The sequence below is a fragment of the Neofelis nebulosa genome, chromosome 2 (assembly GCF_028018385.1).
Source record: "Neofelis nebulosa isolate mNeoNeb1 chromosome 2, mNeoNeb1.pri, whole genome shotgun sequence".
In the NCBI taxonomy this organism is placed as follows: domain Eukaryota; kingdom Metazoa; phylum Chordata; class Mammalia; order Carnivora; family Felidae; genus Neofelis; species Neofelis nebulosa.
This window is the reverse complement of record NC_080783.1, coordinates 26,895,036-26,908,425: the sequence shown is the minus strand read 5'-3', so window position 1 is coordinate 26,908,425 and position 13,390 is coordinate 26,895,036. Positions and strand designations below refer to the sequence as shown.

General features: G+C 37.1%; 1 protein-coding gene across 13 annotated transcripts in view; it reads left to right on the top strand.

The window, feature by feature from the left end:
• UNC80 (unc-80 homolog, NALCN channel complex subunit) overlaps nt 1-13,390 on the top strand; it is a 232,703-nt gene that overhangs the window by 140,508 nt on the left and 78,805 nt on the right. For 11 of the 13 annotated variants that reach the window (XM_058706453.1, XM_058706414.1, XM_058706445.1 and 8 more), the window contains 6 exons: nt 565-696; nt 2,702-2,888; nt 3,507-3,638; nt 5,563-5,706; nt 8,965-9,065; nt 10,089-10,175. In XM_058706453.1, coding sequence (XP_058562436.1) covers nt 565-696; nt 2,702-2,888; nt 3,507-3,638; nt 5,563-5,706; nt 8,965-9,065; nt 10,089-10,175 — 783 coding nt within the window. The remainder of the gene's footprint in view (nt 1-564; nt 697-2,701; nt 2,889-3,506; nt 3,639-5,562; nt 5,707-8,964; nt 9,066-10,088; nt 10,176-13,390) is intronic. The other 2 variants (XM_058706423.1, XM_058706361.1) reach the window with 1 other exon arrangement.

Below are 13,390 nucleotides of genomic sequence, written 5' to 3'. Positions count from 1 at the left end.
AAGAGTGGTAAAGTAAGAAAATCAATGTTCTATAAACCTCAAGATCCCACTACCATCCCAAGAGGTAAACAAAAAATTTGGGGTATAAACTTTTAGACGCTTCGCTGTATCTATACATGTAGATGTTTTTTTGGAGGATGGAGTAATTAACACAAATAAAGATCATAGAGTTAAAACCTTTCATTTTTTGGGGCGCCTGGGTGGCGCAGTCGGTTAAGTGGCCGACTTCAGCCAGGTCACGATCTCACCGTCCGTGAGTTCGAGCCCCGCGTCGGGCTCTGGGCTGATGGCTCGGAGCCTGGAGCCTGTTTCCGATTCTGTGTCTCCCTCTCTCTCTGCCCCTCCCCCGTTCATGCTCTGTCTCTCTCTGTCCCAAAAATAAAATAAAAAAAAAAAACAAAAAAAAAAAAACCTTTCATTTTTTAATGAATAAGCTGAGACCCAGAGATGTTCATCCTATGCTCTATAACATCATGTACTCTATAATATTATTTCATAATTATACTTCAGACCCATTCTAGCTTATTTTTCACCTGACTTCATTTTTCTGATGTCAACTAACAGATTCCACCTCCCAGTATAAACTTCACCCTGCCCTCGCCAGTGCTTGGAATGCCATCCGTCCCAATGTTTGACCCCCCATGGGTCCCTCAGTGCAGCGGGAGTGTCCAGGACCCCATTAATGAAGACCAGTCTGTGAGTAACAGGCATTTTCTCGTATCTTCAGGCTCCTTGGTGTACATGTAAGAGAGAAGGACAATGAGTATGTGAGACAGTTTGTTAATTCTTGTCATAAGAATGGAATAACAACACAGAAAATCAGCCATGAAAATCATAAAAGGTCATTGTTCTTATGAATAGAATCATAGTCTCAATAGCAGCCACCTTATACAGCTTTTAAAAACATTGGGCATTGATTTCTTGGCCAAGGGTAGCACTTTTGTCCCTAGTTATTATAACACAAACACATTCGTTTAACTGGTAATTCACAAGCTACCCAAAAGTTAATGAGAGTGACCCTGGATAAAAAAAGGAACTGAATTGGCAGTTCTTTTTTCTTTGTTTGGATGTTGGTCTGTTCTTCATTTTGTTGATCATTAGTATCATCATCACAAATATCGCTCTGAGACCTCAGGTCTTAATGTACTTTAATGTGACACTCTATATGTAATACAATTCATAAACAGCTAAGTTTAGAACATGGCATATTCATAGAACCAAGAATATATGCCTTTTGAAAAAAATGAGTCTTCAAAGTATGCTTTTTTCACCTGTTGAATAGCATTTTTCTAAATTACAAGAGTAATGTAGAAAATATGGAAAATAAAGCAAAAAAGGAGAAAAAGAACATACGTCTTTGCACAAATCTATGATTATTTTCTTGCACAAATTCCCATGGAATTAGGGCAATTGGTATATAAATATTAAAGATTTTAAATACACCTCACAAAATAACCCCAGGAAGATTTTATCATTTTACCCACGTAAAATAGAATAGGAAAGTGTTTTGTCTTTATTCAAATTAGCTAGTATTATTTTTTAATGCCACTTTGATTGACAAAAAACAAAGTCATTGGTTTTTTTTGTTCACAATTCTTTAAAAAGTTTGTTGGATATATGAAGTTAGCTTGAACGTTTTTGCACATCACATATTTTCTTGACATTGTAGTTCTCTTTGGAGAACTGTTTGAGCTCTTAACCCATCAAAATATTTTAATTCTTCTGCATATAGTACTTTTGTATCTGATGGTGTTAATGCCAAAGAGAAAGGCACACCTGGTTTTTTCTCCGTATATACAATAAATCCAGCATCTGAACCCCTGGCATAAGGATCCTTGATTTATCTCCTGAATAGACAATGGATTCATTTGAGCCAAACACACTCTCTATCACAAGTTCACAATGAATTTGAAGCCAAGACCCCTGATTCGATAGGGTTCTCTTTCTCTCATTACATAATTCTTACCTTACCTTAATATAATAAATCAGTTTAACCCCTAGCTCTGCAAATAAATTGCCATGTGGCCTATCTAATGCCCTTAATTACTATTGTGCCATTCTGCATAGGAAACCTTTAGTCTTATGTTAAGATCCTGAATTCAACCTTAGTAACACTATCAATTCTCATTATTTCTATTCACTAACTTTGTTTCTACAAATATTGTTAAGTATTTACAGTGTCCCACTGTATTTACCTGCAATAATTAAATATTTACAGTGTGGTAGTTAGTCAGGATACAAAAATAAAATAAATCATATAATTAATTGTTTTATGTAAGAGATAGCTCTCTTTCCTCCTCCTTTCCATGGTTCTTTCTCTTTTATTAACCTTTATGAAATAAATGTCCTTCATTTAAAATCATTTCAAAAAATTATGGAAAGGAATAAATATTAAACTTCTTTATTTCATTTTAATGTTTAAAGAGTGGATCATTGATATCACCCCAAATTCTAAAGGTGAAATCCCAAAACTTATAGATATTCTTGAAGAATTATTCTCATTGAATGAAAATGAATAGCTTAGTTACATACAACCTGGAAATCTGATAGAAAAACAAATAGCCATGAAACTAGACCATGGGTGCCCTACCATTTCCTGAGAACAAAGTACCACATTTTGTAATTCTATTGAAACACTCTTTATGTCTATGACCTTGCAAAACAGTTTCTATAAGATCAACTGGTCTTCATGTCTCCACAGAAATCCTTTTCAGCCCGTGCTGTGTCCCGCTCCCATCAGAGAGCAGAACACATCTTAAAGAACTTGCAACAGGAGGAAGAGAAGAAACGTCTTGGTAGAGAAGCCAGCCTCATCACCGCCATCCCCATCACCCAGGAGGCTTGCTATGAACCCACCTGCACACCCAACTCAGAACCAGAAGAAGAAGGTGCCCTCTATACATGGGACTTCTTGGGGGGCTCAGTCTCAGGGAATGAAAAGGACTTGCTTTGAAATAAACATTTCTGTGATACAAGGTGGTATGCACCCTCTTTCTCTCTCACCTCCTGACACTATCCAAAGAAAGAGGAGGGAAGTTGTTCTTTTCTTAATTGCTAGAGTTGGCTTGTTTACAGAGGAGGAAGTTAGTCACATTGAATGAACCAATATGATAATGAACCAAGAAGTGATTATGATTCAGAGAACAGCTAAATCCAGAGTGTATATTGAAGTGAATGCAATCAATCCTTCATCATTAAAAATGGGGTTAGTCCATTTTAACTATCAACCTTGACAAATGCGGCCAATTTGTTGGTTGGTATCAGAAAATAATTTATGAACCATTCTAATTAAGTGATTCTCTGCCCAGCTTTTGTAGAATCTATGGGACAAAGTTTCTGCCTTTCTTTCTAAAATATTTTTTTTCCATTCATAAGTACACTCTAACTTACTTAAGCCTTATGCTCTGAGAGCAGTATACACCTGTGATCTAAGTACAGCTATAGTTGTGACGATGATGAATTTTTGTTACAAAACCAAAGGTTACATTCCTCATTTTCTTTGCCAGTAGAAGAAGTCACCAATCTGGCATCCCGTCGACTGTCTGTGAGTCCATCCTGTACCTCCAGCACTTCCCACAGGAATTATTCCTTCCGCCGAGGGTCAGTCTGGTCTGTGCGTTCAGCTGTCAGTGCCGAAGGTGTGTCTTCTTAGAAATTTGTTATTTATTGCTTATGACTTGTGTGTGTTTTGAAACATTTTCCAGTTAATATTATTATTATACTTCACCACACTGTCTTCATTAAATAACTTGTTTTATGACTCAAAGTTCAAAAAATAAATATTAGATTAAGTGGTACTCTTTTTTTTTTTTTCCCAGCAATTTACCCTTTATAAATTGGCTCTATATTAACTACATTATAAGTAATCATATTGCTGATGGGTTTCATCCCTGGCTACACATTACAATCAACTGATGAGCTTTAAAAAAATACCCAGGCCACACCCAAGATCAAATCAGAATTTCTAAGAATGGGACCCACACATCAGTATTTTTAAAATCTACTCAGGTGGAGATTCCAATGAGTGGCCAAGACCCACTAGAATGCTATAGGATGCTGTTCTGGAATAATTGAAAAATCAAAGGAAGACCACAACTCATGTTACTTCTGTAATGAAATCTGATTCCAGGGGGGAAATGTGATATCCTTCAATTCCAAGAATTTAAAAAGTATGTTTTCTCTACTCATGAATAACTGTCTGGGACTCACTGCCTCGTGATAACATAAATTTCATTACTGATTTATAAAGTTATTAGAAAGTTGTACAGAAACCAGTGGTTCTCAACCCTCGGCTGCACAACCCTCAGGAGCTTCAAAAATGACCGATGTGGATTAATCACAACTTATAGGGATTGGGCCAAAGTCTCATTTATACTTTTTATCACAGATATAATTTTCTTGAGATATGATTCATGTACCAAAAATATTCACTTTTTTTTTTTTTTTTTAATTTTTTTTTTCAACGTTTTTTATTTATTTTTGGGACAGAGAGAGACAGAGCATGAACGGGGGAGGGGCAGAGAGAGAGGGAGACACAGAATCGGAAACAGGCTCCAGGCTCCGAGCCGTCAGCCCAGAGCCTGACGCGGGGCTCGAACTCACGGACCGCGAGATCGTGACCTGGCTGAAGTCGGACGCTCAACCGACTGCGCCACCCAGGCGCCCCAAAAATATTCACTCTTTTGAAGTATACAATGCAATGGTTTTTAGTATATTTATAGAGTGTGAATAGAATGATGATTATCACCTCTCATTTTAGAATATTATCATCATCCAAAAAGAGACGCTATACCCATTAGCAGTTGTTCCTCATCCACACTTTCTCTAATCAGTGGCCATAAATAATCTATCTCCCATTTTTATGGATTTGCTTTTCCGTACATTTCATATAAATGGAGTCATATAATATATGGCCTTTTGAGACTGGATTCTTTCACTCAGCACATTTTCAAGGTTCATCCATGTTGTCTCATGTATCAGTTCTTTGTCCCTAGACAATGTTCCATTATATAGATATACCACATTATTTATAAATTCACCAGTTAGTGGACATTTATTTCCACTTTTTGACTATTATAAATTATACTACTACGAACAGTGATGTACAAGTGTGGGGTACACTGCCAAGCTATTTTCAAGATCAGCTGTGTCATTTTACATTCCTTCCAAAAAGTATGAGGGTTCTGATTACTCCACATACTTGAATAATCAAAATCATCTTGGAAATGAAGAACAAAACTGGAAGACTCACATTTCCCAATTTCAATACTTACTGTAAAGCTGTAGTCATTAATACTGTGTGGTATTGACTAAAGATTGACAGTAAATCAATGGACTAGAATTGAATGACTAGAAGTAAACTATTACATTTATGCCGCTGTCATGTTTAAAAGGGCACCACGAAACCCCAATAAGGAAAGAAGAGTCTCTTCAACAAAGGGTGCTGAGGCACCTAGATATCTATAACCAAAAGGATGTTAAATAAGCAAGCTTTGAACTGAGAAATGTTGCACTGGGATTACAATACTGAGAAAAGCCCTCCAATGATGTCTCTCTCTTCAGATGAGGAGCACACTACTGAACACACACCAAACCACCATGTGCCTCAGCCCCCTCAAGCAGTGTTCCCAGCATGCATCTGTGCAGCCGTGCTGCCCATTGTTCATCTAATGGAGGATGGTGAGGTGCGGGAAGATGGCGTAGCAGGTATAGCTTTGACTAGTAAACCCATCAATAACTCTCACAAAACACTGAAGCTGTTATCTGATGGAGGACAGTAGGATGCTTTCGAAGACATTAACTACTGGTCACATGTTGATTTGTTTTATGTACAAACTACAATTACAGATTTGTAGTATACTATACTAACATGATCACTGTCTTCACCTCCTTGTCCCACTAACTTTATGACCAAGAAGTTGCATTTGAAATACATACTTGGGTCTAGGAGTGTTATTTACGACTAGAAAACTGCATAACACTTATTTGACCCCATGGACATCAGATGGCAATTCTGGCCACCTTGGAAATCTTAGCTATTAGCTTGACACCACCGATGCCATCTGTCCCACTTGATTACCTTTCCAGAGGTACTAAATCTAAAGACAATAATTGCAAAATGAAATGATAAATTATGGGTAAAGATGAGTAACATTTGTGACAGATAACAGGTTGATATTTCTAATGTTGTTATTAAAAAACCCATAGAACTCAATAATGATGTTTTTAAAGCCCAACAGAAAAACGGGCAAAGGATATAAATACATGGCCCAATGGCCAATAACATCTGTAAGCAACGTTGTTGTTTAAGACAACAATAGAAACTTTATATTTCAGCCAAAAAATTGCAAAGCTTTTTTTTATTTTATTATGTTTTTATTTGAGTATTGTTGACATACGATGTTATATTACTTCCAGGTACACAACATAGTGATTCAACTTTTCTGTATGTTATGCTATGCTCAAGTACAGCTACCCTGAAAAAATTATTCTAAATGAAAATACCCTTAGTTGGTAAAGATTCAGGGAAAAAAGAAACCTCACACCTTGCTGATGGGAATATAGAATTCAATACAAGCATTCTGGGAACAAAGTTTCACAATAGGTGTCAAAAACCTTAAAAGTGTGAAAGCTCTTTGATACAGATTTTGACTTCTAGCAATTTCCTAGGGCAACGAGGGCTATATAAGGGTCTTTATAGGTTTCTGCTTATTGTACATTATTTAAAATAACAAATATTTGAGAAGAGTTTAAATTTCCAGCAAGCAATTAGTTAGACATGGTACCTCCATATGCACATTAGAAATAACATTCTAGTAGAATATTAACATTAAGTTTTTAATATATTGCTAAGTAAAAAACTGAGTGCCAAGGAATATTTTCTGCATATTATTTAAAACTACATGTAAAGAAAAATTTCACGTGTATGAGAGGACGTATTGCAAAATGTTTATAAGTTGTTTCTATGATTTGTAGTCTTACTGTCAGCTGTCTTTTTCTGTATTTTTCATTTTATTCAATTAGAATAAAGATAATATGCTAAGATAGTTTTGCAACCAGTTTTGACCTAAGAAAAACCTACACCTATTTTAATTATTTATAAAGACACACAGAAACTAAAGCTTATATTTACTTTATCTCTTTTTATTTTAAATTTTTTTTTTCAACGTTTTTTATTTATTTTTGGGACAGAGAGAGACAGAGCATGAACAGGGGAGGGGCAGAGAGAGAGAGGGAGACACAGAATCGGAAACAGGCTCCAGGCTCCGAGCCATCAGCCCAGAGCCTGACGCGGGGCTCGAACTCACGGACCGCGAGATCGTGACCTGGCTGAAGTCGGACGCTTAACCGACTGCGCCACCCAGGCGCCCCACTTTATCTCTTGTTCATATTATTTATTTATATAGCCCATACTTTTAATTGGAAGGTTAGTTTCTGATGCAAAAAGATGGTATCATTTATGCAAAATATAGATCGAATGACACATTCATGCTGAATTCCATATTTATAGTTTAGAACACTAAACTAATTAAACCATTTAGACTAAAGATCATCTAGTGCTTATCTACCACTGACTTCTACCCACCTGCTTTCCTAGCTTGGGCACTTCCAGGCAGTCTTGGCCTGATTGTTTTCCCCAGAGTAGTAGAAGCACTTTCTTCACATCAGGAATAATTATTTATTCCTAAGACATCCTCATAGGAGTGGGAACCTAATTACCACTGGCTTAACTACTTCATCTCACTAAAGGAGATACTATTTAAAGCATTCACATGAACAGTAAAAGATCATCTCTAATTCATATGTATTATAAACCAAAACACATTTTCTAAGAACCAAATAATTACTTTAGAAATTTTTCCATGCAACCAATATTAAAATATGACTTTAATTTGACAAATATTTATCACTCCTAAAATTAGGGTAATTTCCAAAACAAAGATTCACTAATGTAGTCTTTCTTTTTATTTTATTCATTTTTTAAAATGTTTATTTATTAATATATTTTTGAGAGAGGGAGGGAGAGAGAGAGAGCAAGGAAGGGCAGAGAGAGAGAGGGAGAAACAGAATCTTAAGCAGGCTCCATGCTGTCAGTACAGAGCCTGACACCAGGCTTGATCTTGCAAACTGAGATCATGACCTGAGCCGAAATCAGGAGTCGGGTGCTTAAACAACTGAGCCACCCAGGCATCCCTCTTTCTTTTTAAATTGAGATATAATTGTCATATATAGTTTTAGGTGTACAATATAATACTTTGATATATGTGTATGTTATGAAATGTTACCACAATAAGTTTAGGTAATACCCATTACCACACGTAGTAACAATTTTTTACCTTATAATGAGAACTTTTAAAATATACTCTCTTAGCAACCTCCAAATAAGCAATACAGTATTGTTGACTCTAGCCACCATGCTGTATATTACATCCTCAGGATCTATTTATCTTATAATCAGAAGTTTTTACCTTTTGACCACCTTCAAACATTTACCTTACCCCCTCTTTTGGGAATCACCAATCTGGTCTCTGTATCTATGAGTTTGGTTTATTTTAGATTCCACATATAAGTGAGATCATACAGTATTTGTCTTTTTCTGTCTGAATTATTTCATTGAACATAATGCCCTCAAAGTCCATCTTCATTATCACAAATGGCAAGATTTCTCTCTTTTAAGGCTGAATGATATATCACTGTAAATCACAAATGTATTCTTTACAAAAGCAATTCTAAAATCTAAAGACCACCCTATACTTTTTCGTTACCTTTTCTTTATAGGTGAAAATGTTCAGAAACAAGTAACAATGAGAACAAATACCTACCTTTCAACAGAAAAAGTGTTTACAGAACATTGTTAAGGCAAAAAAAAAAAAAGGATACTAATTAAAATCTTAGTAAATTGTTTGAATAGTTTATCTAATACTTTATTTAAGACAAATGCTCAATGTCTTCTCTCTTCTGAAGTGAGTGCTGTGGCCCAACAAGTCTTATGGAATTGTCTAATTGAAGATCCATCGACAGTTCTTCGACATTTTCTGGAAAAACTGACCATCAGCAATAGACAAGTAAATTCTTCTTTCTTTGTAGTATAGCTGTGTAGCACTGTGGGTGAACACTGTTAAAAGCAAACAATGGATTTCGTAGTGCTATGCATAGAACATCAATTTCTGATACACAGCAAATAAGTTCTTTGGGAAATGGTAATGATGAACAGTACTAAACCTTGCTGTTTTCTTTCAAATTTGTCCATGTACTGACGTCTCCATTTGTGTTTGGTGCACTGGTAGTGATGAACCTAAGTTACTGAAAGATTTTAAGTCTTTTAAACAAAGATTAAATTCAGTATAGTGTTCTTAGTAATGAATATATTTATTAAATTCTGATTGCTTAGTAGTCTGTGATACAGGTGGGATTATTAGAATATGTTGAAACTATCCATTAATCAAGACAATCTAATTCAGCAGGCCACCTGTGTAAAAAGATTATGACAAATAAAGTAGTTTTCTGAGCAATGGCAAAACACACTGATGATTAAAAGTATTTGTTCATTTCTGTGTTATGGTCTTGTTCTATAGAAGATCAAGTTCAGTTTCTTAAAGGTAAGGTGACTTACAGACATCTCTATTTATTCCCTCTTGACCTAACTTTATCTCTTTGACTCAAAACCCAGGAAGCAGACCTGTGAAGTCCATGAAACCATGTATATTTAATGGTATCTCAAGATAGGTCTGCCTGACATTTGCATCACACCTGGAAGTCATAGCAAATAGAATTGGCTAAATATATACCTTTCCTGTGATTTGCCTGTGACCTATAGACACGGTCTCACTTTTTATTAAAAAAAAGAAAGAAAGAAAAGAAACTTGTCTAACTACTGCTCAGTTATTTCAGATTGGCTCCTAAGCAAAGGTGTTACTGTTGGTTTAAATACTGTTTAATAAGTATCACATATACTATATTAAAATGCTGAACATAATGGAAATCAACATGAGGGAAAAGCAGGAACCTCCCCCACTTTTTAAGAATTTAAATTTATGTCCTACAGCATGGTAGCTGAACGAGATGTGGACATTCTGTTCTTCTTTCAGGATGAGTTAATGTACATGCTGCGGAAACTTCTCTTAAACATTGGAGACTTTCCTGCCCAGACATCTCACATCCTATTCAACTACTTGGTGAGTTTCAGCCTCCAGTAAGTTGTAAATGTTCATTTCCAATTAGGAAGCAGCAACATGAGGAAAAATTCATAGGAAACTTTTTCAATAAACCCCCCCATTAATTATGTGACTGGAGGTAAACCATGGTCAGCTAAATTCACCCCTGTTTGTATAGGGAAGCCCCTCCTGACACTCTGCTTGGCATGTAGTAGGCACTCAATAAACATGCATTTCATCTCTGCCTTCCTTTGGCACTATACAACTTCCTTATGTTGCTTCTTAGTTTGGGTTTTCTGTTGTGAAAACTTATATGTCATTTTAGTCATTTTTCCCTTTTTCTATCTTGCTTTTTAAAACACACACACACACACACACACACACACACACACAGAGGCAAATAGTTGCCCTAGATGGAAAGTATCTGTGAGTGTATTTTTCCATAGTGACTATCTTTGCTTTAAACCATCCTGACAGCTCCTTCCTGAACCCTCTAGAATTTACCAGTTTCTTTAGGATGTTACACCCTAAATGAATATGCAGTTTTGGGGCGGTTAGCCTGATGCCTGTTCTTTGAAACTGCACCTTAATCCAGACAGACAGATAGCCAACTGAATGTCTGCATTGGGAGAACTTTCTCCCTCACTATTGTCAGTCTTCTAGCAGGTAGGGAGATAGAAGCGGAATCCAAATGCATCTGCAGCGAAATGATAAATTTAACATTACAGCTCCTCTGTGCAGAGAAAATTTGTAATCCCTTTCTCTTGTCTGTGACTGATTTGGTTTTCCTCATGAGTGCCCACCAGCTGGGTGACAAGGGAAAGAATATAAATAAGTGTCCAAATCCACTTTTAAGTTCAGACTGATAAAAACGTATAAATAGTAACTTTGGATAGCATTCGGTCTTTCCTGGCTAAAAAAAACCCCTAGGAATCCTATTTTTTTTCCAACTTCTTTCGTCTGTAAACACTATGTGGAGTTGGAGAGAAAAAAGACCTTTGTTGTTGGAAGGTGGAGGAGGGACAGTATCCTCCAGACTGAGGCCCTTTGATATGGAAAAATGAAGCAAGCCACTCCATTCTGTTCACACAGAATTTATTCGGGGTAACTTACTGACGGGGGTGGGGGGGAGATGGAACAGACGCCAATCCAAGTGCTATGCAGCTGTTTTCCACGAAGTCCACACCATCATCTACAGCTTTTATATAGAGCAAGGGCAATGAGGTGAAGTGAACAGGTAGTTATCTAAAGTGGTACCATCTGTGCACCAGAAGGAAGCTCAGAACAAGCTTTCCTGCCTTCTGGTCAGCGCATACATTAACCTCCAAGGGACCTGGAACATGTAGCCCCAAGGAAAATTACTGCATGAACACAAACAAGATGGAAGGACAAAATCGGAGTGACTATTCTCAGCACTCCTACATTCATTGAGCATTCTATCTATTATTCAACATTTGCTCTGGCTCCTCCCTTTGTGAGACAGCGTTCTTTATCTGGCTGGTTGCTAGATGCCTGGCTAGTGGAAACCAATGCCCATGGTTGCTATGACTTGGATCCTGTGGGCTCCACGTGGTGCCTGCTGAGAGACAACCTCACCTCGGCTCGTGCTGGTGCTACACACACCTCTAAGTTTTAGTTGCATGTCCCAGATGGCTCCAGCTTAGGAAAGCCGCTGACTGGTGCAGTATGCTCGGTGACATCAGTCTGTGGCAATTCTATCCAGAAAGCTTTCCAGCCACACTTTATGCTACTTCTTGGTCCTGTCTACACCACGCAAAAACCAAAGGTAGGTTATTAAAGTCAAATGTCAGGGCCTTCCTCAGTTTAAGTATGTGACCTATCACGTGGCATCCAGGGTGATATTGAAAGGCCCTGAATTGAACCTTTGCTAGAGACCCAAAGACTGGAAGCAAAAGCCCCTTCAGGTGTCTGCCCATTCCCTTGGGTCACTGGGTAGGGGGGATACTTACCAGGACCATTGTTCTCCATTGTCTTTTAGCGCTGGGATAAGAAGATGGACATTCATTTCCATTTTTGCCATACTCTCTTCTGTCAACTGAAAATAAACCTTATTGGCCCACATAGGTGCTCCCAGCTAGGTAACTGACTAGGTCAGTTAATAAAGAATAGGCCTGGCAACACTTTGGCTTTGCTGTATAATCCTATTGTACTTGAATATAAATTCTTGTTTTTGCATTTCTCTCTAAACCCTAATCTTTCCCCAAATCCCAAGCACATGGATGCCTTGAGTGGACTATAGAATAGGTCTTATACTTAGAACAGCAAAACAGTGAAGGGCAGAGTCATTTTTAAACCATTACCCTTATTATATATCTCTTTTCTCTAATGACTATTAAGGATGTGTATAGTGGGGATGTTGGGACCACTGACCCATCTCTTCCAGACTTTGTTAGAGACATTTCACTGCTTAACTTTGACCCATTGATCTTCACCCTGGGGTTTGAGCACATTTGGGAGCAGGGGATGTGAAAACTTTCAGAGGGATTTGGTGCCCAGATAGTTTTAAGGGAATAAATCTCCAAATCTTCAATTTACAAATATGCACTAACACTTCTTCAGTATGTCTGCCCTCTCAACCACTGTTCCTCTGCAGGCTCTCCCTGACCATCCCCAATACCACCAGACTGCATTGACAGATACATAAGAGAAAGAATCGAATGTGCTTCATGAGTTTTAGAGAAGCCTCATTTCTGATGGATCAAGGCACTTTAAACCCATAGGACTTCCTGTCTTTTTCCTGTCTTTGGTAGATTTCTACTAAAGATGAGGTTTGGCCCTCATTCAGGTGTTTAGCCTACAGAACCGTCAAAGCAATTTTAGGTTAGTGACACCATAGGCTGATTCTTTCAAAATAACTAGAAAGTTTTCTAAGATTAAGAAATTTTTCAGGAAACAATAGAAAAAGCCGCAGTGGGGAAAAAATTTTACATAATTTCTTTATGATTTTTTGTGCACTGTTAAATAGGGTAGTTAAAACTTCTTTCATCAAATTTGTGGAAATACATATTCCAATATAGTCAATCCTCCCTTTATTTCAAAGTATAGAGTGTTTAACATATTCTACTCCTATTAACAACAAAAAAATTACTTTATGATGAAACATTTTAAGTGTAAATTTAAACATGTACCAAAGGACACAGAGCTTTTCAAGATTTTAGGTGACAAGAACAAAAAACTCTTAAGTTCACCATTTAGCCAAGCAGAGTGTTCATTGG